The sequence below is a fragment of the Danio aesculapii genome, chromosome 21, assembly GCF_903798145.1.
Source record: "Danio aesculapii chromosome 21, fDanAes4.1, whole genome shotgun sequence".
Taxonomy (NCBI): Eukaryota; Metazoa; Chordata; class Actinopteri; order Cypriniformes; family Danionidae; genus Danio; species Danio aesculapii.
In genome coordinates, this window is record NC_079455.1 from 38,950,816 (window position 1) to 38,978,800 (window position 27,985).

General features: G+C 36.5%; 1 protein-coding gene across 1 annotated transcript in view; it reads right to left on the reverse strand.

Annotated features, from left to right (window-relative positions):
- col5a1 (procollagen, type V, alpha 1) overlaps nucleotides 1-23,520 on the reverse strand; it is a 184,018-nt gene extending 160,498 nt beyond the window's left edge. The window contains 1 exon segment of the mRNA XM_056445871.1: nucleotides 23,114-23,520. Within this exon segment, the coding sequence (XP_056301846.1) occupies nucleotides 23,114-23,216 (103 nt within the window). The 5' untranslated portion in view covers nucleotides 23,217-23,520.
- Between the last annotated feature and the right edge of the window lie 4,465 nt (nucleotides 23,521-27,985).

Here is a 27,985-nt window from a genome sequence, read left to right on the forward strand (position 1 = left end):
TCGAAACGACGCGTAGCGCAAGATCAGTGTAATAAGTCGGCCTGGTGGCCGGTCGTGAGAGCCACACGAGCCCAATGCAATAAGTGTTTACAAGTGTGGAGTCCCGTGAAGGAGCTCCAGATGGAGACTGTTGTTTTGAGTTTACCTTATGATTATAGTTGTTGCACGACTGCCAATTCCAGCCTTAAAATGAAAGTGTTTTAGCTACGTGTAGATTAAGGTAGCATTAAGAAACAAAACACCAGCGAAGAAACTCGACACACAGGAACATAAACACCTACTGCCAGCTAGCGTTTCGGAAGTGTTATTGCAGAGACAGCAGAGAAGCAGCGCGCAGAAGTATAAATGCACGACTATGCGCATTGCATGCGCCGTGGGTCACGCCAATCACTCGACGCAGAAGTATAATTTTTCCTTATGGCTGTCCTACAAAATCAAAACCAAGACAGCTAAAAGAAATCAGAAAACAGCTCAAAGCATCATCACACTTTCATTAAAGTGACTTCAGTCAAACGCGACACAACATAATATTGTACATATAGCATCACCAGATTATTACAGCTCTAGAACAAAAGCCTCACTGTGCTGCACTGATGTATGTGTGTGTGTGTGTGTGCGTGTGTGTGTGTGTGTGTGTGTGTGTGTCTGTCTTTCTGGAGAGAGCTGAACGTTTCTGTGGTTTTTGTGGCCAGTTCATTATGTGCTACTGCAGAGAGACAGACAGACGGAGAGAGAGAGAGAGAGAGAGAGAGAGAGAGAGAGAGAGAGAGAGAGAGAGAGAGAGAGAGAGAGAGAGACTATTTTATATTCTCAGTATGAGGCCAGTGGAAGGAATGTCAGTTTTCCGCACAACGCTCCAGAATCCTAAAGTTGTTCTCGCGTGTCTGGACCTGCAGGGTTCCCTAAACATCTCATGAATAAGCTACTGCACATTATTAATCACTCATTACTGACGATCGCTAGAACTGCTGGAAGAGCTGCAGGTATTGACAGAACACAAAAGGCGTTCATTAGCATGAGCTTATTCCAGGTGTGCAGGGTCACAAGGGAGATGTATTGAGATCTACAGTACTGTACGCTGCGTGGCACAAAACTCACTTAAGGATTTTGTGCCATAGTTGTGACATTATTGAAAGTGGAAAAGTTGTGGTAGACAGTAAAATGACAGATGAGAACATGCTTGAATAAATTCAATAAATTAAGGTTAATTAAATAGGGTGTATAAAATAAAATAAAATAAAAAATAAAATGTATATTATGGTTTGCTCCAAGTCAAAATGTTATTTAAATATATATGTAAGATGTCACCCAGTGGGCAAAATAAGTTATAAAATATTTTATAAAAAAGTTATAAAATAAATTCAAATAATTAGTAAAATAAAATAAATACAAATAAAAAAATAAAAATAAATATAAAAATAATAAAATAAATAAAATAAGTTTTAAAATAAAATAAAATAAATAAATAGTACATAAAGTATGACCGCTAGGGTGAGTAAAAAATAAAGAAATAAAAAATGTAAGTACCTATATGATCACCTTAAAGAAGCAAAAAGGAAATTTATTTTGAAAAATAAATATGTAACCTGTACAAAGTAAATCATGCATGCTGTTTATCCCATCTAGAGTATAAAAACAGATAAGCAATAAACCAAAATAAAAGAGTAGATATAAAAATTATTTATAGAAAGTCAAGTAAACAATGTGTAACATTTATGTCACCTGACCTGTTGGAAGTAAAAAAAAATATAATAAAAAAACAGGTTGCATATAACATTTACATAAATAAATAAATAAATAAATAAATAAATAAATAAATAAATAAATAAAATGTTGCATATGGCATAGGGTGTAAATTTAATTAAAATAAATAGGTTTAGATAAGAACCTCCTCTAGGAAGTAAAATAAATAACTAAATGTTATATGTGGTGTCAAATAAAACAAAATAAATAAAAATGTAACTAAATCAATAAAATAAATAAATAATAGATAAATAAATAAAATATTTAAAAAAATAAAAAATAAATTTATATATATATATATATATATATATATATATATATATATATATATATATATATATATATATATATATATATATATATATATATATATATATATAAAAATAAATTAATAAAATAAATAAATAATAAATAAAATATTTAAAAAAATTAAAAAATAAATATATATAAAATAAAATAAAATACATTCACACACATACATGACGCCCCACCCATAGCATCACTTAATTGTTCCAAAAAACATCAAACATAGTCTGATTGTATAAAATTCCTTGGCAGTATCTCACACACAGGCAAAATATTAATGCTGTAAAGGTGTTGCATACCATCTAGTTCATGAAAGTAGCTACTAGACATGTACAGTATGGTAAAAACACACAAACAGATACACACGTGAAAGAGTAAAGCATGTAAGCTTTAGCTGCTCAAATGAAGCATTACTGGACCAACTGCTACCCTCAAGTGATTCTTCATCCACTGGATAATGAAAACCTTATGAGAGCTCAAACAGGCTTTTAAAGCTCATGGGTACTGACCCTTACAAACATCTACCCCGCTGCTCCCCGTTTACACAAGAATACCAGAACGGCTACAGTTGTGGTTTCTGCAATTGGGCTAAATTGGTATTTGTGACTACTGGCATGTAAAATAAGAACAACAGATTCTGCGCAAGTATTAATAAGATCTTCCAACCGCAGTTTAAATTAAAATAACACACTTTTTGGGGGGAAAATAGTCTATTTTTAAAACATTTGATAAGTTTGACAGGTGAGTTTTACCATTTTTGAATCCATTCAGCTAATCTGGTGGGAACATGTTTAGCTTAGCAAAGATCACTGAATCGCATTAGACCATTAGCACCTCACTCAAAAAAAATACAAATTAATAATAATAATTCCTTACATTTACATAGTGCTTTTTCTAGACACTCAAAGCCCTTTACAATGGTGTGCAGCACCCACCCGGATGACGCGATGGCAGCCATATTGCGCCAGACCGCACACCACACACCAGCTGATTGGTGGAGAGGAGAGAGAGTGATGAAGCCAATTATGATATCGGGATGGTTAGGAGACCATGATGGACAGAGGCCAGTGGGCACATTGGGCCAGGATGCCAGGGTTAAACCTATACTCTTTTTCAAAGGACATCCTGGGTTTTTTAACGACCACAGAGAGTCAGGACCTTGGTTTAACATCTCATTTGAAAGACGCATGATGAGCGTCCCCTGTTGGACGTCCATTTCTTACTCATTTTGCCTCTTGTGGGTCTAATTGATCCACGGACAGATACCGGTCCACGACCCGGTGATTGAGGACCACTGATATATCATCATAACTTCTCATTTTATTTATTTTTATGTCTTTTCTTTTTGTAAGGAGTATGCAACATCCTGCTTGTTATGCAAGAAAAATTTCAGATGTAAGTCTGACAATAAAGTTTGTATGGTATTGTATTGTACAAGCTGAAAAAAAAAGTAAAAATTAGTGAAAAATTAGCAAAATTAGCAAAACCGAGATGCTAATGGTCTAATCCAATTCAATAATCTATGCTAAGCTAAGCTAAAAGCGCAGACCTGGAAATCAGCTGATTTATTTAAAACATGATAAAACTCAACTGTTTAACTCAGGGGGAGTCGTAGATTGAGCCTATTTAAGATATAAAGTGGAGTGTTTCTTTCAACACAAACGAAATTTTAGCAAGCTAGCAAAAAAAGTGGCCTAATTTTTTGGACAAGGCATCTGGAGATCTGATGATTTGTAGTGATGTGAACATCTGTGGCATTTCTGAAGCATATGAATGAATGTTTTCATCTCTTCGTCACACAAAAAGACTCTTCTTCTGTCAGATGGAAAGATTCACCAGCAGTCGTTCACATAACAGCCAGAATGTGTGTGTGTGTGTGTGTGTGTGTGTACCTAAATTCCTTGTGTCGTGTGGACCAGTTTTCCCCACAAGTATAGTAATACCAGTAAATTTTGACCTTATGGGGACATTCTTTAGGTCATTCATTCATTCATTTTCTTTTCGTCTTAGTCCGTTTAATAATCTGGGGTCGCCACAGCGGAATGCACCGCCAACTTGCCCAGCATATATTTTACACAGTGGATGCCCTTCCAGCCATCAACCCATCACTGGGAAACATCCATACACTCTCATTCACACACGCGTACTACGGACCACTTTTGCTCATTCAATTCACTTGTACTGCATGTCTATGGACTTGTCGGGGAAAACGGAGCACCCGGAGTAAACCCACGCCAACATGAGAACATGCAAACTCCACAAATGCCAACTGACCCAGCCGAGGCTCAAACCAGCGACCTTCTTGCTGCGAGGTGACAGCACTACGTACTGCGCCACCGCATCGCCTTTATTTAGGTTATTTTTAAGAATATTTAATAAGGCAGAAATGCAGACTGTTTCATGTGACCCCATAAAGATAGCTGTACAAACGTGTGTGTGTTGGTCATAAACCTCTGGCAGTCCCATAATTCCCTGTTTCGAGGTCATGAATGTGTCATGTGAGAAATGAGGGCATCTTGTATGCTTCAACATTACACACAAACACACACAGAACAAGCATCTCGGTTGAGTAGCGCTCATAAATATTGAAGTTTACAAGGACAAAATGACAGGAAGTGGCCCATTTTCAAAGGATTTCAAAGACATGACTGACAGCAATGACTGATGCTACAAAGTTCATTTAAAATTAACTTTATGCAACTGTGGCTACCAACATATAATTTCAGAAATTGGTGTGAATCTATTTTATTTTAATCTAAGAAGACGCCAACTTTTTATTACATTTTTTTTAACTTTTTTTCAATCTTTTATAAATTATTTTATTTAATATTTATTTATTTATTTTGTACATGTAATACATAAACATATAAACATATATACACACACACACACACACACACATATATATATATATATATATATATATATATATATATATATATATATAAACATATATACATATATATACACATACACACACACACACATATATATATATATATATATATATATATATATATATATATATATAAAAACATATATACATATATATATACACATACACACATATATATACACATATATACACATACACACATATATACACATACACACACATATATACACATACACACACATATATACACATACACACACATATATACATATATATATATATATATATATATATATATATATATATATATATATATATATATAAATAAAGGGGGTGCTGTCGCCTCACAGCAAGAAGTTCGCTGGTTCGAGCGCCGGCTGGATCAGTGGGCATTTCTGTGTGAAGTTTGCATGTTCTCCCTGCGTTCACGTGGGTTTTCTCTGGGTTCTCCAGTTTCCCCCACAGTCCAAAGAGATGTGGTACAGGTGAATTGGGAAGGCTAAATTGTCCGTAGTGTATGAGTGTGAGTGAGTGTGTATGGATGTTTCCACACCATTCCTTCAACTCAGTAACCATTTTTTTCAAATTTGAGTAGATTGAACATAAAACAATTAAGTTGTCCCAAAAGAAACTTAAGAATTGTGTTGTTTCAACTCATTTTAAATAAGCAGTTTGAACAAGCATCAAAAGTCATTTTTAACTATACGTTTCTTTCAAGGCGCGTAAACAAACTGACAAATTCTTTTTGAGATTGTTTACAGTGTTAGAAAAACATCTCAAATGTCCTACAGCAAAAACCTTAAAACAACACATGGACACGATTCAGTCTCACACACACATGCATAAACCCATAAACCTGCAAAAAAGCAAAAACTCACAATAGAAGGCATAAAGAGCTGAATATGCTCACATACAAGCGTTTTTATAACTGCTGTGATTTCAGAGCACGGTAACACTCCTCCATACAATCTACAATCTCACTCGTTTCTGTGTATTTTTCTTCAGTCTTAATGAAACAGTATTTTATTCCTCTGCTGTTCCACGACGAGGGGAGGAAAAAAAAACATCTGGAAGACATTTTTCCTTTTTTCCCCCCTCTTTTTTCCCTCTTTTTCTCTGGGATCAGCAGACAGCACAATGACGGCTATAGCTTCCAGATGTGAGAACACAAACTCTCGCTCTCATTTCTCCAGTCCCAAATGCCAAGGAATAAAAGGAAAACCATGGATGCTGGTCCATCTGTGGCTTTTCGCTCCGAAAACACACATATCCCATGATGCTCTGGGGTGCTCGAGTCATGCTGACACCGAGTTAGCAGGTATGAAGGGAATGTTATTCTAGAGGAAGTGTGTGCACATGTGTGAACTTCATGACAGCCCAGGGGAAGCTCAGACTATCACACGCACACACATGCTGACCCCCCCCAATTAATCACAACAAAGACTCAGCAAAGCCCAAACATGGCGTCCGTTTAAAAGCTCCGTGAAAGAGTCCATTCATACAGAACAGAGCAGACAGAAATACAATACTCTAAAAACTTCAACTTTCAAACTCTGGGAACTAGAGATCTAAACACACATACACAGCAGGGGCGGTGGGCTGTATCAAGACCAGGTGTAATCCCAAAGACTGAAACATTGTCTGTCTGTCTGTCTTATTCTGTAAGACTGATACAATTAGACTCACTTTTTGAAGAAAACTAGAGTTGAAACCTGTGCAGAACTCAACACCCCAGTGCTTTACAGCAGCAAATGTGTTCCATTGTCGTTAGGGGGTTGCTATGATGCTGCTAAAGTCCTCTATTGTTGTTAGAGAGTTGCTATGCAGCTGCAAAAGTCTTCTGTTGTTGTTAGGGAGTTGCTATGCAGCAACTAAAGTGTTGTATTGTCATTAGGAAGTTGCTATGCAGCTGTTAAAATCTTTTATTGTTGTTAAGGTGTTGCTATGCTGGTGGTAAAGTCTTCTATTGTTGTTAAGGAGTTGATATGCAGCTGCTAAAGTCTTCTGTTGTTGTTAAAGAAATGCTATGCTGCTGGTAAAGTGTTCTATTTTTGTTAGGGAGTTGCTATGCAGCTGCTAAAGCTTTATATTGTTGTTAGGGAGTTGCTGTGCTGCTATTGTTGTTAGGGTGTTGCTATGCAGCTGCTTTTAAAGTGTTAAATTTTTGTTATGGAGTTGCTATGCTGCTACTGTTCTTAGGGTGTTGCTACGCAGCTGCTGCTAAAAAGTGTTCTGTTGTTGCTATGGACTTTCTATGCTGCTATTGTTGTTAGGGTGTTGCTATGCAGCTGCTTCTAAAGTGTTCTGTTGTTGTTATGGTGTTGCTATGATGCTACTTTTGTTAGGGTGTTGCTATGCAGCTGCTTCTAAGGTGTTATGTTGTTGTTAGGGTGTTGCTATGCAGCTTGTTCTAAAGTGTTATATTGTTGTTAGGGAGTTATTATGCTGCTATTGTTGTTAATGTGTTGCGACGCAGCTGCTTCTAAAGTGTTCTATTCTTGTTATGGTGTTGCTATGCTGCTATTGTTGTTAGGGTATTGCTATGCAGCTGCTTCTAAAGTGTTATATTGTTGTTAAGGAGTTGTTATGCTGCTATTGTTGTTAGGGTGTTGCTATACAGCTGCTTCTAAAGTGTTATATTGTTTTTAGGAGTTATTCTGCTGCTATTGTTGTTAGGGTGTTGCTATGCAGCTTCTAAAGGGTTCTATTGTCGTTAAGGACTTGATATGCAGCTGCTAAAGTCTTCTGTTGTTGTAAGGGACTTGCTATGCTGCTATTGTTGTTAGGGTGTTGCTATGCAGCTGCTAAAGTTTTATATTGTTGTTAGGGAATTGCAATGCTGCTATTGTTGTTAGGGAGTTGCTATGCAGCTGCTTCTAAAGTGTTCTATTGTTGTTAGGGAGTTGCTATGCAGCTGCTCTGTGGTTGTTATGCAGTTGCTATACAACTGCTAAAGTTGTATATTGTTGTTATGGAGTTGCTTTGCTGCTATTGTTGTTAGGGTGTTGCTATGCAGCTGCCTCTAAAGTGTTATATTGTTGTTAGGGAGTTGCTATGCTGCTATTGTTGTTAGGGTGTTGCTATGCACCTGCTAAAGCTTTATGTTGTTGTTAGGGAGTTGCTATGCAGCTGCTTTTAAAGTGTTCTGTTGTTGTTATGGAGTTGCTATGCAGCTATTGGTGTTAGGGTGCTGCTATTCAGCTTCTAAAGTGTTCTATTGTTGTTAAGGAGTTGATATGCAACTGCTAAAGTCTTCTGTTGTTGTTATGCTACTGGTAAAGCGTTCTGTTGTTGTTAGGGAGTTGCTATGCAGCTGCTTACGTTTTATATTGTTGTTAGGGAGTTGCAATGCTGCTATTGTTGTTAGGGAGTTACTATGCAGCTGCTTCTAAAGTGTTCTATTGTTGTTATGGAGTTGCTACGCAGCTCTTCAGTGGTTGTTATGCAGTTTTATACAACTGCTAAAGTTTTATATTGTTGTTAGGGAGTTGCTATGCTACTATTGTTGTTATGGAGTTAGTTTGCAACTGCTAAAGTTTTCTACTGTTGTTAGGACGTTGTCTTGCTGCTGGTAATTTTTTCTGGTGTTGTTGTTAGGGCATTGCAATGCAGCTTTTAAAGGTGTGTTTTGTTGTTAGGGAGTTGCTATGCTGTTGATTGGGGGTTGCTTTGCAGCTGCTCGGGGGTTGCTAGGGACATGCTTAACAGCTGCTAAAGTCTTTAGTATTTTAGAGAGTTGTGATGCAGCTGCTCAGTGGTTGTAATGAAGCTACTATGCAGCCGCTAAAGTGTTCTAGTGTTGTTAGGGAGCTGTTGCTGCTGGTAAAGTGTTCTATTTTTGCTAGGGCATTTCTATGCAACTTCTGAATTGTTCTATTGTTGTTAGGGAGTTGCTATGCAGCTGCTTTGGTGTTCTATTGAGTTGTTAGGGAGTTGCTAAGTTGCTGCTGTTTTGTTCTGAGAGGTTTCAGAATGGTGCCATGGAGTTTCTTTGGTGATCTATGTGGTTGCCACAGATGCTTCTCAGCAATTTACCATGTGATTTCTAGATGGAGTCCAAGTCAGTGGCTCAGGCCCTGTGATTTTGAACTAAAATCTAAAGAAAAATCAGCAAAGTTCTGTTGACATAGTGCACTATGTAAGGATTAATTCAAGTCTGCATCATAAACAGTGAATGAGTTATATGGCAAAACTTAAATGTGTTTGATAGTTTCATTTAGAAATTTTCAATAATTAATTAGTAAGAGTACGACCATTAATACATCCCCTACACTGAATTCTTGAGCATGAAGTTAACATGAAAACGTGTGTGACAGATCCCTGTTTTCCCTCTCCACTAAAGCGATGTGTTTTCCAGACGTTGTCTTGGAGTGGAACACTGTAAACCTCTGGGGTGGTCATAATCTGAAGATCACCACCCACAGTTATTCCACCTTTAACCTCTGACCCAGTGCCCTCACCTCCTGTAGGTCTGCTGTCATCTATAACTCACCTCCTTTTCTCCCTTCAATCATCACTTTTTCACTTTCCCCATTTTGTACTCTGGTCTTTTCTCTCTGAAAGGGCAGTCTTTCAGATTCATTTTAGCAGTTCAGACAATTTGCTTCAGTGGTTTAGAATATGATTCACTAATTCACTTTAAAATACCACTGTCAATCGATTTAAATAATGTATCTTACTTACAGTCTATTTCTACTTTGAACTATCATTGAAACCATTCATTCATTTTCGGCTTAGTCCCTTTAATAATCAGGGGTCGCCACAGCGGAATGAACCGCCAACTTATCCAGCATATGTTTTGCACAGCGGATGCCCTTCCAGCTGCAACCCATTACTGGGAAACCCCCATACACTCCCATTTACACACATACACTATGGACAATTTAGCCTACACAATTCACCTATACCACGTCTTTGGACTTGTAGGGGAAACTGGAGCACCCGGAGGAAACCCACGCCAACAAGGGAAGAACATGCAAACTCCACACAGAAATGCCAACTGACACAGCGGAGGCTCGAATCAGCGACTTTTTTACCTGTGAGGCAATCGTGCTACCCACTGCGCCACCGTGACACCCTCATTGAAATCAATAAAAACTATTTCTGTTTAGTTTTTTTTCCTTTTTGGAGGTCAGTATATTATCGACAGTTGGTCAGAATTATTAGCCCCCCTTTAAATTTTTTCTGTTTTTTAAATATTTCCCAAATGATGTTTAACAGAGCAAGGACATTTTCACAGTATGTCTGATAATATTTTTTTCTTCTGGACAAAGTCTTGTTTTATTTCAGCTAGAATTAAAGCAGTTTATAATTTTTAAAGCCCATTTAAGGTCAATATTATTTGCCCCTTTAAGCTATATTTTTCTCGATAGTCTACAGAACAAACTATCGTTATACAACTTGCCTAATTACCCTAACCTGCCTAGTTAACCAAATTAACCTAGTTAAGCCTTTAAATGTCACTTTAAGCTGTATAGAAGTGTCTTGAACAATATCTCGTCAAATATTATTTACTGTCATCATGACAAAGATAAAGGAAACCAGTTATTAGAAAAGAGTTATTAAAACTATTATGCTTAGAAATGTGTTGAAAAAAATCTCTCCGTTAAACAAAAATTGGGGAAAAAAATAAACAGGGGGGCTAATAATTCAGGAGGACTAATAATTCTAACTTCAACTGTATGTGCTATTATATTATATACTGATAAATGTATTTATACTTTCCTTTTTGTTTGTATTGTTTTGTCCTATTACTATTCACTCTGCATGTTGGTTTTTCTCCCACTCTTTCTATCTGCATTGCTTTATTTGTAGGGATGTAACGATTCACCTGACTCACGATTCGATACATGATACTTATCTCACGAGTAGCAATTTACTCTACGGAGTGAAGCCCGCAGCCACTGCTCTTTTGAGTCACTTTTTAAAAATTGCTAAAAGTAGCCAAATGACTGTTAAAATTGTTAAATTTGTTGCTAGGTGCTTTTTGAAAAAAGGGTTTCTAGGGTAGTATGAAAAGTTGCTAAATCTAAGTTGGCAACACTGAGCGAGATTGCGCCTATAAACATAGCGCCCCCTCTGTTCAAAACTTGTATAGCAATTCATTTAACACTTCAATCAGTTTGATTCGTCACATATTAGAACCGATTTCCAACCTGCTCACGGTGAATCATTTCATCCCTATTTATTTGCCTAAAATAAAACTGAAAAAGTCATTTGATATCTCTCTTCTTCAGTCTGGGGAACACAAATTTTTAAAAAACAGTTAAAAAAATTATTCAGCAGAAACCATCTTCAATATTGAAGCAATCGCAGCGAACCTCTTGTGTGTGTGTGTGTGCGCGTGTGTGCGTGTGTGAACTCAACAGTCATGTGGGTCAGGGTTTGTTCTTCACGTCTGAATAAGGCAATATCTGGCTTTTATAGTGTGTGAACCGAGACCTTGAAGGTTTCACCAACTATCACCCTCCCAAATGTGGCTTTAGATTGTAGGGAGACTTGAAACGCTTTCAATCATAAAACAATGCGACTCTAAAACACCAGTTATAAAGCCCAAACCACACAAACCAAGCTGGAAAAAAAACTTTAGCTCTACACTTGGCCACAAAAAGCAGCACTGTCTGTCTAATACGGTACAAAACATACAACATTTCTGTCCTGTGATCCCAGAGCTGGACCTCCTACACACTGAACACAAATACAGGGCTGAGGCTGGGCTGATCTTACACACAAACACATAACAGCATATTAATCTGATATAACACAGCATGCATTATTAAGGTCAGATACCAAATTATGCTTATGAAAAGTGGTTTGCAATTTGCATAGTGTTTGGGGTTACAATATACACTCACAAAAATGTTTGTTTAAACTACTTATTTAAGCTGAAACAACACAATTCTTGTGTTTTTTTGGGGAGACAACTTAATTGTTGTGTTAAATCCACTTAATAACTAAGTTAACTTAAAATCAATTGTGTGGAGCCCAGCATTCTTATCATTGTCATTTAGCATTGTCTATCCGATTGATTGCGGATTTCTGGATTTTTGGGTACATTATACATCATATCCAGCATGCATGATGCATGTGATAGTGTCAAATCATAGTATGCTAATATAGCATGTCACAGGTGTCCATACTAGATCTGATGGAAGCACTAAACAAACATCTTTTCACATACTCTAATGCTGTGTCCACCCCAGACGAGGCATGCACAAATAAATTGCGGTATTCATGCGTAAATCGACGTGTCAACATCGAGTTTACGCTCTTCATTCGCGCTTCAACTTCACAATAGATGTGAATTTGCATCATGTGCAGGGCTTCTGTCTGCCCGGTGACTCTAGCTTCATTGCTAAATGACTAACATGGACTTTATAGAGATAGTAGCTGTGCTTTAGGAAGGCTGAAAAACAGCTTATATTTGTTCGGTGCCATGTCTGAGTCCAGTAGATACTTCATCAACTCCAGAAATTATAACTGGATGATGGAGGCTTTCAGCAGTGCTTCCGACTGAGACAAGCCCAGTTTGCTGTTGGCAAAAAGGATTTCCCCCTTGGGACACCAACACTAGGCACTATATCATAATCACGCCCTTAAAAGAGAAAGCTGCTGATTGGTCAACGTGGCGCGAATGTCCGCTAAAGTTCCGATTTTCCAACTCGAGCGATTTGCGCGAACTCCATTTGCGCCACATCATTCACGCGAATCGCACCGCAGGATGTCTATTCACGTCATTGCATTGACTTAACATGTAAATCACTTGCGTTTGATGCTTCATCCACATCTGGTGTGAACACAGCATTAGGATTAGTACATTGAAAATACAGTATGCAGACAAAAACATAGAATAGTACTAAAAACAAGTCATCAGTCTACATAAAGTATGCGTAGATTTTTTTTTGTGTGTGTTAGTCTATACTATCTATCTTACAACCCAAAAAAAATTCCGGATAGCATACTATATTTTAATTTTAAAGTATTACAAGTGTCACATATTGAACTGAACTGAACTTAAACTCTAAAAACTGGACTGACATAGTTTCAATTCACTACAATCCTCTATGTGAAGCTGCTTTGACACGTTCTACATTGTAAAAGCGCTATACAAATAAAGATTAATTGAATTGAATTGAACATATTATCAATCAGTATATAAGATAAGTAATAGTGCACTTTAAGTATTTATGAAAATAGTATGCTAAAGGAATCCAGATGGGATTGCAAGTAGTCTGAAGTATGCATACATATGGCTTTTTGGAATAATTGACCACAGCTGGACAAGATTTGACTGATATCAATCCATAATTCAAAGACTTTGCATGTCAGCCTTGCTTAATACCCAAAAGCATGGACATTTCCTTTGAAAATATGTACTTTATAAATTATGTATTTAAAGTTGTAGTTGTACATGTAAACGGATTGTGACATCCAGTAGGGGTTGAACGACTTTAGATTTTTGAAAGTTGACTTTTGTGTTACCAAAGTTGAGTGAACGTCAACTAGCTGCTGGTGACGTCATCAATAAAACACAAGATGCAAATGTTTTGCAACATCTAACAATTTGCGATTTATTTTCAGGAAATATACACATGCTGTTTGACAGCTCATAACACGTTGCAAAAACAATGCAACATAACTAATGACCAGGGCCAGACGGAATCTGCGGACATTTTTTGCTATTTCTGCGCAGAATTTTGTTTAAAATCTGCAGACTTATGCGGAATAATTTTGGGAGTATCATAACTAAAACCTTAATATATGAACAAAAAATTAATGCCTTTTTAATTGTATTTAATGTTTACAATGCAAATCCAATTAGATCCACTTATTTGGTAAACAAAACAAGTCTTCAATATAATATTTCAGAAAATATAACTTCACAAATTGTATTGTTAATAAATTATATTAACATTTTCATATTAATCAATTATATTACTGTAATTAATTTAAAAACTGAATAAGTATAAATTTACACACATTTACACAAATAAATAAACAGAATCAACGATGGGCTAAAATCTGCGTAAATCTGTGGAATTCTGAGCGTGCAGATTCCGTGTGGGCCTTCTAATGACTAATTTTAGTGCAAAACATATGCACTGTCAACACTTCCACTTTGTAAATAACACAATATTAGCGTTGGTTAATTTTACTGCTAAATAAATGCAGTTACTGCAGGTTCTAGTAAGAATGTAACAATAACATATTTTAGTGCAGAAGTAATGCAAATGTCGTGAGCACACAGATTCGTGTGAAGTTATTTCATAACAAAATAACGCACGAAAGACAAACGATATAACATTAAGCCACGCTGTCAGAGACATGCTCAGACGCATATTTTACAGCTATGATAGTGCGCTCTAGACAGCTGTTCAAAATCCTGCTCAAGTCGGGTGTTTTTCGCGGTTACTGCTCATCGTGGTTATCAGACGTCTGCTCACTGCACATCTTCACCACGTTCACCGTATGTTTACACACGCTATTAAGTTTGCCACACCTCCGTGGCTGTGCGCTTCACTACACTTCGCAGAGGACAACAGCTAATCACATGACTTTTCCATCGCTGCGTAAACATGATTGGCTATCATCTGCTCTGGGGTATTTGCATGGAGCAACCTAACTGCCATCTGTTTTACAATTTAAAGTTCCAATGAATGCCAGTGGTGTAGTGGTTCATCGACACATGCTCTCCGGTGCTCACGGCGACCAGAGTTCGATTCCCGCCTCATTGTCCTGTGCCGATCCTTCCCCTTACTCTGCCCTTCATGCTTTCCGGTCAATACTCTACACTTTCCTATCCATTAAAGTTGAAAACCCCGAAAAAATAATTATTAAAAAAAAAAAAGTTCAAAAGAATCTGACATTACAAAAATAGCATTTTAAAAATTACATAATAATCCGAGGGCAGTTTTATTCAGTGAACCTACCTTTGTGTGTAAAGCGCTTTAAATTCTGATTTGAGATGCACTAATCTTGATGTTTTATGCTACATAACAGCATGTGAATGAGATGCTTAATTGAATACTATGACTACATAGTATTTTTGTCCTACTATGGAGGTCAATGAGTGACAGCAATCAGCATTCTTCAAAATATCTTCTTTTCTGTTTAAAAGAAGAAAGAAACTCATAAAGGTTCATTCATTCATTTATTCAGCTTAGTCCCTTTATTCATCAGGGGTCACCACAGCGGAATGAACCGCTAACTATTCCGGCATATGTTTTACGCAGCGGACGCCCTTCCAGCCACAACCCAGTACTGGGAAACCACGTGATTAGTCGACTAGTCGGTGCAACCGCTAACATACAGACACATTTTCTGCATACTATTATCAACAAAGTTTATGCTTTACTTTGCACACACTTTGCAATATGCTAAATATAATACAGAGAGTATGAGACTGACGCAGATCCCCTAGATCCCTTTAAAACCCAGTCAATTCTGACATACTGTTTTTTTACTTTCTGATTTGAGATGCACTAATCTTGATGTTTTATGCTACATAACAGCATGTGAATGAGATGCTTAATTGAATACTATGACTACATCCTGTTTTTAGCATATTATTTGAGATTTGAGATACACAAATCTTGTAAGGTGTATGCTATGTAAGACACACGAACATATGCACACTAAACTTTAGTGCATACCATATTTTAGGGATGTTGCCTCTTAATCTTTCATATTGTTTAGAAAAAAACGAATTTACTACATAGGAAATCAGACTGGGGCATCACAGTGGAGCAATGGGTAGCACAATCGCCTCACAGCTGAAAGAACGCTGGTTCGAGCCCCGGATGGGTCAGGTGGCACTTCTGTGTGGATGTTCACCCCGTGTTGGTGTGGGTTTCCTCATAGCGCTCCGGTTTCCCCCACAGTCCAAACACATGCGCTATAGGGGAATTGAATAAACTAAATTGACCGAAGTGTTTAAGTGTGAAAGAATGTGTATGGGTGTTTCCTAGTGTTGGGTTGCAGCTGTGTAAAACATATGCTGGATAAGTTGGCGCTTCATTTCGCTCTGGTGACCCCTGATTAATAAAGGGACTGAGCCGAAAAGAGAATGAATGAATGAATGAATGAATGAATGAATGAATGAATGAATGAAACCAGACTCAGCAGGCAACGACATTTTCAAAATGTGTTAATTTAAAACGCACAACTCTTAATCTTAAATATAATCCAGGACAGTGAAGGAGTTCGATTAGTAAGGAAACCCTTCATTCTCATCCTGCTGGAACTGGACTGGTACACTTTTAATAGCTGTAGTAGGGAGACAACTGCTTGTTCTGTTAATAGGACCCATCGAGCCAAAGGAAACACAAATCTGATTTCTGCACGATGTTAATATTCCTCTTCCCACTGAATCAAACCCTGAATGAAGAGTCGGGACAGCCGAAATGGACAGCTTGTTCTCGTTACCCACGAAACAATTTCGAAAGGCTCCAAGGGTGTGAAAGTTTGGCTTCAGAGTTTCTCCTGTGAAGGCTTTAGGGGTCTCCAGAAGACAACAACAAGAGTAACCAGAACCAGAGACAACACACGTGGGCAATAAACAAGCGTTACAACATGCCATTTGGTAAAAAGCATTGGTTTAACTCTCAAAAGTGAAGCACACCCAGCAGGCTGAATAAGCGAGGTCAGTTCACTGAATGTGTTCGTAAAACCCTCATAAAACAGCACTGGTGTGAGTAATAAAGCAGAACAGCCCTGCGCAGGAAGTGCGGAAACATCCCCGTCGGCCATTTTTTGCCTTTACAAGCTTCTGTCTGCTCTGACGTAATTGCTGTAATCCCACAATGCACTGCTGGATCCATCATAAATTCTGCTGAGGCAGCATGTCATGCCTTATTTGGTTAGCCCCGCCCACTGCATGACATCATGGTTAGATTAGTGCCATGGAAGCAGTGAGTACTGCTTACAGATTTATTGGGTCAGTTCATTCTGTCATCATTTGCTCACCCTTCACTTGATCACATCCAATTTGAGTGCATTCTTCTGAAAAAGAAGATATTTTGAAGAATGCTGATACACTAGCTATGACTTCCATAGTACTTTCTGTCCTACTATGGAGGTCAATGGGTGACAGCAATCAGCATTCTTCAAAATATCTTCTTTTCTGTTTAAAAGAAGAAAGAAACTCAAAGGTTCATTCGTTCATTTTCCTTCGGCTTAGTCCTTTTATTCATCAGGGGTAACCACAGCGGAATGAACCGCCAACTATTCCGGCATGTGTTTTAAGCAGCGGACGCCCTTCCAGCCACAACCCAGTACTGGAAAACACCCATACACACTCATTTACACACACACACTCATACACTACGGCCAATTTAGTTCATCCAATTCACCTATAGCGCATGTTTTTGGACTGTGGGGGAAACCAATACAGGGAGAACATGCAAACTCCACACAGAAATGCCAGGTGGGCCTCGAACCTGCGACCTGCAAGCAATTTTAATTTTGGGATGAACTATCCCATTAGTAAAGTACATTTTTGGACCATATTTTCTGTATTATAAAAACTGGAAACATAAAAACCAAGTACATAGGGGACGCAGCTGTATTTAGAAAATAGCGGAGAATATTATAAACTGTGGAGGACACAAGATAAGTGAATTCAAGTGTGACTCATTCTAGCATAACTTTACTCTGTGACAGATGTTCTTAATATATAAACAGTCAATCAAGTCAATGAATCACTCCAATTAACTTAGCATTGACTCATGCAAGCAAACATGATTAAGTAGACAAGCTTTCACCGCTGAGCATTTAGTTCAAGCACAGCGTTATCTTAGTATCAAGCAGCTATTAGGTATTATACACCTAATATTATATACCTAATATGCCTATTGTATAGCTTTTATTAATGTTTTAAATTAGCCGTTTGTACACTTGCTGTTTGCAATATCATTCTATAAAACCTTTGAATTGAGCATTTTTGTCATTTTCCTCGTTTTGTTATACGTTTATATAATTTTAATACATTTATTTAATCTATTCATTTATTCATTCATTCATTCCTTCATTCATTCCTTCATTCATTCATTTTCCTTTGGCTTAGTCCCTTTATTATTCATTAGGGAATGAACCGCCAACTTATCCAGCATGTTTTACACAGCAGATGCCCTTCCAGCTGCAACCCAGTACTGGGAAACATCCATACACACTTATTCACACACTCATACACTACGGTCAATTTAGTTTACCCAATTCCCCATATAGCACATGTGTTTGGACTGTGAGGGAAACTGGAGCACCCGGAGGAAACCCACACCAACATGGGGAGAACAAGCAAACTCCGCACAGAAATGCCAACTGACCCAGTCAGTTTTGCTGTGAGGCGACAGTGCTAACTACTGAGCCACCATGCCACCCAATACATACATTTGTTTAACTTTAAGTAAAAATGAGATATTTTCTTGTAAACTAAAATAGATCAAGTATGTTGAATATTTAACATTTGTTTTCTTTCCAGTGACAAGTATTTTAAAGTAGTTTCATGGTCTTATCTTTAGTTTAAGTTACTATAAGAACTCTGAGTTACACTTTTGGCTGTAGACACAGTTTGCATGACTTTTGACCAAAGCCTTTACAAGATTTTCCCAGATGTTCATGATTACATTGTTTACAAAGAGCAATTTTCAGAGCTGAACATTCCCAGTTCCTTCAAGTTTTCCATAGTTATACATGTTTATTTATTAGTTCTTTATATCAGTGTTTGCTTTCTGGCTCCAATAAAGCTCCTAAAGAACTCGAGAGTACAAAGTTTGTTGAACATACACTACTGGTCAAAGACTACTGGTTTTAAAATAAGCTTGTCCTGCTCACCAAGGTTGCATTTATTTCATCAAAAATACAGTACACCTTGTAAAATTGGGAAATGTTATTGCACTATAAAATAACCGTTCAAAAGTATTTTTTAATTTTATTTAATTATTTATTCCAGTGCTTTTAATGATGGATTTTCAGCTTCATTACTCCAGTGTTCAGAGTCACGTGATCCCTCAGAAATCACTTTAATATTAATCATCATTATTGATAATACCATTATTATTAATGGTTATAGTAATTAAAGCAATAATGACTGGAGTAATGATTTCATTTGAAATTACATACAATAAGAAAACAGTTATTTAAAATTTTTATAAATATTTAACTATTTTTTTATTTAACATTTCATTATATCAGTGTTTGCTTTCTGGCTCCAATAAAGCTCCTAAAGAACTCGAGAGTACAAAGTTTGTCGAACACACACTACAGGTCAAAAGTTTGTGGTCATTAGGATTTTTAAATGTTTTAAAATAAGCTTCTCCTGCTCACCAAGGTTGCGTTTATTTAATGAAATACAGTACACCTTGTAAAATTGGAAAATGTTATTGCACTATAAAATAACCGTTCAAAAGTTTTTTATAATTTAATTTATTTATTCCAGTGCTTTTAATGATGGATTTTCAGCTTCATTACTCCAGTGTTCAGAGTCACGTGATCCCTCAGAAATCACTTTAATATTAATCATCATTATTGATAATTCCATTATTATTAATGGTAATAGTAATTAAAGCAATAATGACTGGAGTAATACTTTCATTTGAAATTACATACAATAAGAAAACAGTTATTTAAAAATTTAATAAATATTTAACTATTTTTTTATTTAACATTTCATTATATCAGTGTTTGCTTTCTGGCTCCAATAAAGCTCCTAAAGAACTCGAGAGTACAAAGTTTGTCGAACACACACTACTGGTCAAAGGTTTGGGGTTATAAGGATTTTTAAATGTTTTAAAATGAGCTTCTCCAGCTCACCAAGGTTGCATTTATTTCATCAAAAATACAGAACACCTTGTAAAATTGGGAAATGTTATTGCACTATAAAATAACCGTTCAAAAGTATTTTTTAATTTTATTTAATTATTTATTCCAGTGCTTTTAATGATGGATTTTCAGCTTCATTACTCCAGTCTTCTGAGTCACGTGATCCCTCAGAAATCACTTTAATATTAATCATTATTAATAATAATAATTGCATTATTATTAATGGTTATAGTAATTAAAGCAATAATTTCTGGAGTAATAATTTCATTTGAAATGACATACAATAAGAAAACAGTTATTTAAAAATTTAATAAATATTTAACATTTTTTTTATTAACATTTCATTGACTTTAATTAACAGAATAATTTTCTTAAAAAAAAAAACATAAAAAAAAAAAAATGACCCCAAAATTTTGACCAGTAGTGTACACTGTAAAAATATCTGTTATTTAATATGTTCTGTATGTCATGATTCACTGGTATTTTTCTTTGCATTTATGATTATGAATTGCTTCATTTCTCCTCTGTCAACTTTTGATGTTGAAAATTCAACAGTGCACTTTAACAAAATGACTTTTCAAGAGTTCACACTTAGCTAATGCTTGATGCTAACTGCAGGTTTGGCATGCTGTCTTGGCAGAAAGCCCTGAGCTTGGAGATCCTTGAGCCTGGGGCCTCCCTCCAGGCTAGTTAATATAGAAAAGGGTCCGAGATCAGGTAGGTTTTGAGAGCTCCTCTGGTGTAGAATGGAAAAAGAGGGGGGAAATGGGGTGGACAGGGGGATTCTTAAAAAAAAAGGTAAGGAAAATTAGACAGCCACGGTTTCAATTTACTAGAACTTCTATGTTAAGCGGCTTTGACACAATCTACATTGTGAAAGTGCTATACAAATAAACATGAATTCAATTAAATATTTATGAAGGCTTAAATTCAACGGATTGGTCCAGACATTTTAGTAGTCTGAAACAATATATAAGAAAATCTGTAAAATAACTAAAAAAGTACAGGCAGTTTATTACCAGGTTTTTGTACTTTAATTTACAACGCATCCAAAAAAAAAGTCAACATGAAACTTTTCAACATCCAAAGCTGTTAAGGGAAAGATCAAGGTCCCATAATGCAATTCAAAACCATAAATAAAAACAAGAATCTCACAATAAAAATAAATTGTAATTTACAGATTTTTTTTGTGCATATAATGTCAGATTAAAAACACTTTTATTCAATACTATATCTATGCATGTTCTTAAAAGGTTCCTGAACCCAAATGTCCTTGTTCAAATTAAACAGCTCAATAATTCCATCAATGAGCAGCAGCCAAAAGCGACCATGACCAGACACGAAGCTAATCACACATGCAGAGCCGAATTTCCAAACCCCAACCAACCCCCCCCCCCCCCCTCCTCCTCCTCCTGCTCTTTATCGCCCTCCCTCTTCCAGCCCAAGAAAGAGAGAAAGAGAAAGAGAGAGAGAGAGAGAGAGAGAGAGAGAGAAAGAAAGAGACAGACAGAGGTACTCCCTGGGACAGGCTGGAGAAACGAGGAGGATGAGAATCAGAGATCATATCCTGTCTGCTTTGGCTCCGTCATTAATGTACAAACCACACATTCACAAACGAATAAACCCTGCATCAAGTGTGTGTGTGTGTGATATGTTGAGTTTTATAATGACAGAACACTAAAACCAGATGTCAAACAACTGATCCAACTATAGAAAGTCATAACTTAAATTGCATCTGAAAGTGGATTAAACAAACCTTCGAACAAATAGTTGACATGCATGTGATTTGAAAAAAAATGTATGCTTATGGTATGCTGGATAATTCTTTCGATAAGTGGTGGATATAATTCAAAGCTACAGCATCTCTTATCTAAAAAAGAAGACACACGGCGGCGGCGGCGACTCCACCCTGACCCACTGATGTTCTTCATTACAGACCATGCAGGAGCCAACACATTTCCTGCATTTCTTTACATTGATCTGTTATTTTCAAACTAAAGCACTGTTAAGAAGGACAGCCAGAGTGAAGAATTCGTTTTTATGAGCCTATGGAAAAACATAAACTTCTCTCTGTCTCGCTCACTCGCCCTCTCTCTCTCTTTCTCCTGGTGTGTTTCTCATCTTGCATATTTTTCCAATTACGTTCTGCAGCCAGCGCGCCTGCTAGAGGAAAACTACTTTCTGCCAGATCCCTTAAAGAGCATCAGAAACACAAAGTCTACAAATCTCAGGTTCACGTTCACACATCAGCAGAGATCGAAAACCAAAAAGAGGTCCTGATGACACACAGGTCAAAATGATAACGCTCCTTCTGTGGTTCTTTGAAGTCTTACATCTTCAGCAAAGAAACTGAAGTTTTGTCATATAAGCATGTTGGTTTCTGGGCTCTGATAAAGCATTTGTACGTGTCTGAGTTACATGGAACTTAAAAAGCTTCTATTGTGTATTAAAAAAAAAAATATTGTTATTAAACAAAGTCTATCATATTAGTCCACCGAATATTAGAATCCACCCATACTTTCCCATTTGAGTATACATCATGCATTGAGAATAATTGAGAAATTACAAATTATACAAATAATATTAATCCAATCATACACCTAATGCTTGGATACACAAACGATTTGTGTTGGAACAACATGAAGTAGTTAACTTAATAGTTCTTACAAATGTAAGTTGATTAAACATAACACAATTCTTGAGTTTTTGGGGGGGGGGGACAACTTAATTGTTTTGTTTAATCAGCTCATTTTACATAAGAAGTTTGAACAAAGAGCAAACAATATTTTTTGAGTGTACCCCAACTATCCCCTCAAAACGAAAACTCCTGTGAGTGTCACTGATTCTAAATGGAACACGTTCTTTTTAAAGAATGCAGAATACATTCTAAAAGTTAGCAGATAGGCTACTTTATATTCTCGAGTCCTAGAAAACTGCACACTGACTTTATTCATCTAAAGTAAAGCACCTATAATGTTTAAGAACCATCATATGAACCTTTTTCAAGCACAAGGAGGAATCATTGCGTCTTTATTTAGTAATTTGCATAAGAATAGTTGCGTGTTGCACCAACTGAATAAACTGAGTTGCTACAGCAAGCCATAATAGAGATGCCTCACGATTTCCTCACGTAAATGCAGCTTTGCACGGGAAAACGTCCCGTTATTCGCTCTTCCCTAAAAAAACGAAAGTCACAAAAAACGTAAGTTCGGATGTGAGAATCACACTATAAGGCCCCCCTTCATCCCCTCCTCCGGCCGTTCCAGTCCCGGGACACCGGACTGACCGAGGAATGCGCTCTCGGCCCGCGGCACAAACTAACAGTTTGGGAACAGCTGATTCGCCGCTTACCTGCGCTGACTCGTGAGGTGACAAACATCAGGAATACTAGGAGTACCGACAGCCGCACCTCCTTAAACCTCCGCTTTACTTTCCATCTGATAGGTGTATCCATGACCACCTGCGTCCGTCCTGACGCGCGAAGAGTTTTGGTTTATATATTATTATGACAACTGCTTGATTTCAGGACCGCACCAGTAACCCAACAGTCCCGGAGAGAGAAAGCGCGAGAGCTCAGAGCCTCTCATGCAGCCATACGTTCATGAAGTCCTGCAGGGAAAATTCGGTGGATGGATAGATAGATGGATGGATGGATGGATGGGGCACCTCTCTTCTTTCTTTTCCCTTCTGTTCTTCTTTCTTTCCCTTCAGTGCGCTGCAGTGATGCCCCCGTCACTGAAACTTCGAGGAGCCAAACTGGGAAAAAACTTCATTCACACTGACTGTCAGTCAGAAGGCGAGCGGCCAATCCGAGAGCAGCGCAGAGAATGCGCGGATTCTGGTTGGTTAAGCTTTAGGTAGGCGGGAGGTTTACGGTTTGGAACTTATTTCACTCTCTCTCTCTCTCTCTCTCTCTCTCTCTCTCTCTCTCTCTCTCTGTCTCTCTCGTCTGAACGTTTTAAGTCCATCACAGACTTCTTTTAGTAGCTTTTTTTGACTCATCTAATTTAAAGGGTGTAGCGGCAGAAAACTTTTAGGGCAATCCTCCAGCTAAACGAGGCTACAACTTCATAATGCAATAACTTGCAGAAAAAAAACACTTCTTTATTTGTCTACCCACATTTGAAAAATACTATAGCAATTTATAGTGTTTTTGAACCATACTATAGTAAAGTGTATTACATAGTATACATTATAACATTTAGTTAATGAATGCAACAGCATTAGTATTAATTACAGTGAACTGATAAACTATAATAAATATAGTAGTATACTTTAGTTTTTACTACAGTAAACAGTGGTGTATTGTTGTATAATATACCCTATAGTTGTATTATACTACAGTGCTGGCTAATTTGGTTATATTATTATAGTTCTTGTGTTACTACACACTGTAAAACCTAATAAGTTAAGGTAAGTTCAAAAACTAATCCTAATGAGTACTGTGAACTTAACACATTTGAGTAAACGAAGCAATTTGAGCACAGTTGAACTCAATAAATGATGAGAACTCAAACCAATTGAGTACTGTAAAAAAGTTAAGGCAACTCAAACTGTTTGAGGAAATCGACAAACCATTCCAGTTAAAAAACTAATCTATAAGAGTACTGTGAACTTACTCCACTTAAGTTGAAGTAATGAGGTATTTAATGAACTCATTATCTTCAACACTGAGATCAAAACTCTTTTCAAATGAGTAGAATTAACTTTGTCAATTTTGAGTTAACTAAACTCACTTCATTTGATGAAGTTAACTGTTGGGTTTTACAGTATATACAGTAGCAACTACAGAATCACCAAAACCGATTAAAGCACTTTACTATAGTATAGTTCAAAAACACTGCAGTGTTTATTATATTACTATAGTATTTCATTATACATGGGTGGCCTCAAAGTTGAAAGCTTTATTTGTAAAGCGTCCGAAAACTTTAAGGGCAATCCTCAAGTTAAACTAGGCCACAAATTAATAATACAATAACTTGCAGAAAAAAGACTTCTTTATGTGTCTCCCACATTTACAAAATACTATAGCAATTTAGTTTTATACTATAGTAAAGTGTATTAAATAGTATATATTATAACATTTTATTAATAAATGCAACAGCATACTGTAGTATTAACTACAGTGAACTGATAAACTATAATAAATATAGTAGTATACTTTAGTTTTTACTACAGTAAACAGTGGGGTATTGTTGTATAATATACTCTATAGTTGTAGTATACTACAGTATCGGGTAATTTGGTTATTGTATATTACTATAATTGTTGTGTTACCATTGTAGGCTGGCCAGAAGTGTGTGCACGTGTTTGCAGGTTGGTCCAGGTGTGTCTGTGTTTCAAACACACCACAACAGATTAAAGCACTTTACTATAGTATGATTCAAAAACAATGCAGTATGCCTTATAAATTACTATAGTATTTCATTTCACATGTGTGGTATCATAAAGCTGAACGCTTAATTTGTGTGTTGTCTGACTCTGTCTACCCAAATAAATTAATTAATTTATTCATTTTCCTTTGGCTTAGTCTCTTTATTCATGGGGACCACAGCGGAATGAACCACCCCAAATAAATAAATATATGCAAATTAATGATTGCACAAATAATCAGTATCAGATATTTTATGCGATGGACTAATTTAATTCACTTTGAATGACAAAATATATGAATAAACTTGCTTTTTTACCTTGCATGTGAACCGTTCTATCACAGGAACAGTGCTGTGAATGGGAGCCAAGGGTTATTCCAAGTTGTTCCTAAAATTAAAGTTTGCGAACTATTTTAGGGCTGAAAGAATTGGGGACCTCCTGACGTCTGCGACAGCTGGAGCACACAAGGCCATGAGGGTCATGACCTACTGACACTGATCCCGGTGTATAAAGGGAAAGGTAATCCTGTTCCGGTTACATGAAAAACAAAAAATATACAAATAATCAATCAACCAATCAATCAGTCAAGTATTTAAATACATGCATAATCATTTATTTTAGGTAACCTACACTGCTGTAAAAAATGTAATGACAATATTTTTATGTTGCTTTAACTTATTTTAATAAATTCAGCAGGTTTCAACTAAATGTTTTAAGTTATATAAAGTTTAACTTAATAAATTTAGTTACTTGAACTGATGTAAGTTGACATGACTAAAAAAGTTAATTTGAATCAGCTAAAAAAATTAAGACAGAAATGCTTTTTCAGTATATATATATATATATATATATATATATATATATATATATATATATATATATATATATATATATATATATATACACATACACACACAATAATACAGTATTTCAATGAACTCAGTATTGTGCTACTATTTGGTAAAATTATTAATAAATATTAAAAATGTATGATTATACGCACGATAACCTTGGTTAGATGTGTATAAAACAAGGTTATCATCATTATGATATGATGATGATGACCAAATATATATATTTATTAGGGGCGACACGGTGGCTCAGTGGTTAGCACTGTCGCCTCACAGCAAGGTCAATGGTTCAAGTCCCGGCTGGGTCAGTTGGAGTTTGCATGTTCTCTCCTTGTTGGCATGGGTTTCCTCCGTGTGTTCCGGTTTCCCCCACAAGTCCAAAGACATGTGGTATAGATGAATTGACAAAGCTAATTGACCATAGTGTAGGAGAGTGAATGATTGTGTATGGATGTTGGGTTGCAGCTGGAAGGGCATCCGCTGTGTAAAACATATGCTGGATAAGTTGGTGGTTCATTCCACTGTGGTGACCCCGGATGAATAAAGGGACTAAGCCTAAGGAAAATGAATGAATGAATGAATATTTTTTATTACTCAGGTTCATCAACTACGTTTGAACCATTTTAGCTATAATTTAAATATTTTGCTAGTTAAAATATAAACAATATATTAATACTGTACTGTATGTGCATCGTTGATCATTCATCTTTTTTATTAAGTATTTTTTTCATTTGGGTTAAATTATAACCAAAGTGAACATTAAAATAAGACTATATTCATAAATAAAAAAGAAACGCAAACTTAACCATATCAATAAAATTTAAAAAGAAGTTAAATTAGGTGATGCGGTGGCGCAGTGGGTAGAGCTGTCGAATCACAACAAGAAGGTTGCTGGTTCGAGCCTCGGCTGGGTCAGTTGGTGTTTCTGTGTGGAGTTTGCATGTTCTCCCACGTGGGTTTCCTCCAAGTGCTCCGGTTTCCCCCACAAGTCCAAATACATGTGGTATAGGTGAATTGGGTAAGCTAAAATTGGCTGTGGTGTATGTGTGTGAATGAGCGTGTATGGATGTTTCCCAGTAATGGGTTGCTGAGCCGAAGGAAAATGAATGAATGAATATTTTTTCTTACTTAATTATATCAACTACATTTGAACCATTTTAGCTATAATTTAAATACAGTATTTTGCTGTAGCATGTATTTTAGCTACATTTTAACTATGGTTAAAATTTAAACAATATATTAATACTGTACACCGTTGATCATTTATCTTTTTTTATTAAGTAATTTTTCATTTGCGTTAAATTATAACCAAAGTAAAAATTTAAATGAGACTACAGTCATAAATTAAAAAAACATACACATAACAATATTAATAAAATGTAAAATAAAGTTAAGTTGAAACATTAAAAAACAAATTAAAACTGTTAATTACTACTCCAATGGTCCAACTGAACACATAAAGCCATAATAAAGTCAGTAAAAAACAGCAGGCTTATTTCACAGACATGTGACTTAATGCTGAGTTGAAACAATATTTCAAATTGACATGTCTGCACTGTGCAGATGCTTTCATCCGAATTATTTTAGGTTCAAGAGTACACACTTAACTAATGATTGTATATAAAGCTTGTTTGGCATGCTGTCCCCGGGAGAGAGCCCTGAGCTCATAAGATCCTCGAGCCCAGGGCTCCCTCCCGTTGCAAGGCGAGATGCAGGTAGATCTCGAGAACTCCCCTGCTGTAGTAGCTAATGAACTAATAGTGATTGCTCTTAGGAGATAACTACTTACTAGGAGCATGTCTATGGGGCTGATTTGGATTACTCAATTAACTTAAGTTGCATGTTTTTAGATGGTGGGAGGAAACCGGGGAACCCACTTGAGCACGGGGAGAACGTGTAAACTCCGCACAGAAACGTCAGCTGGCTTGGTAAGGACTAGAACCAGTGACGTTCTTGCTGTGAGGCAACAGTGCTAACCACTGGGCCACCGTGCCACCTA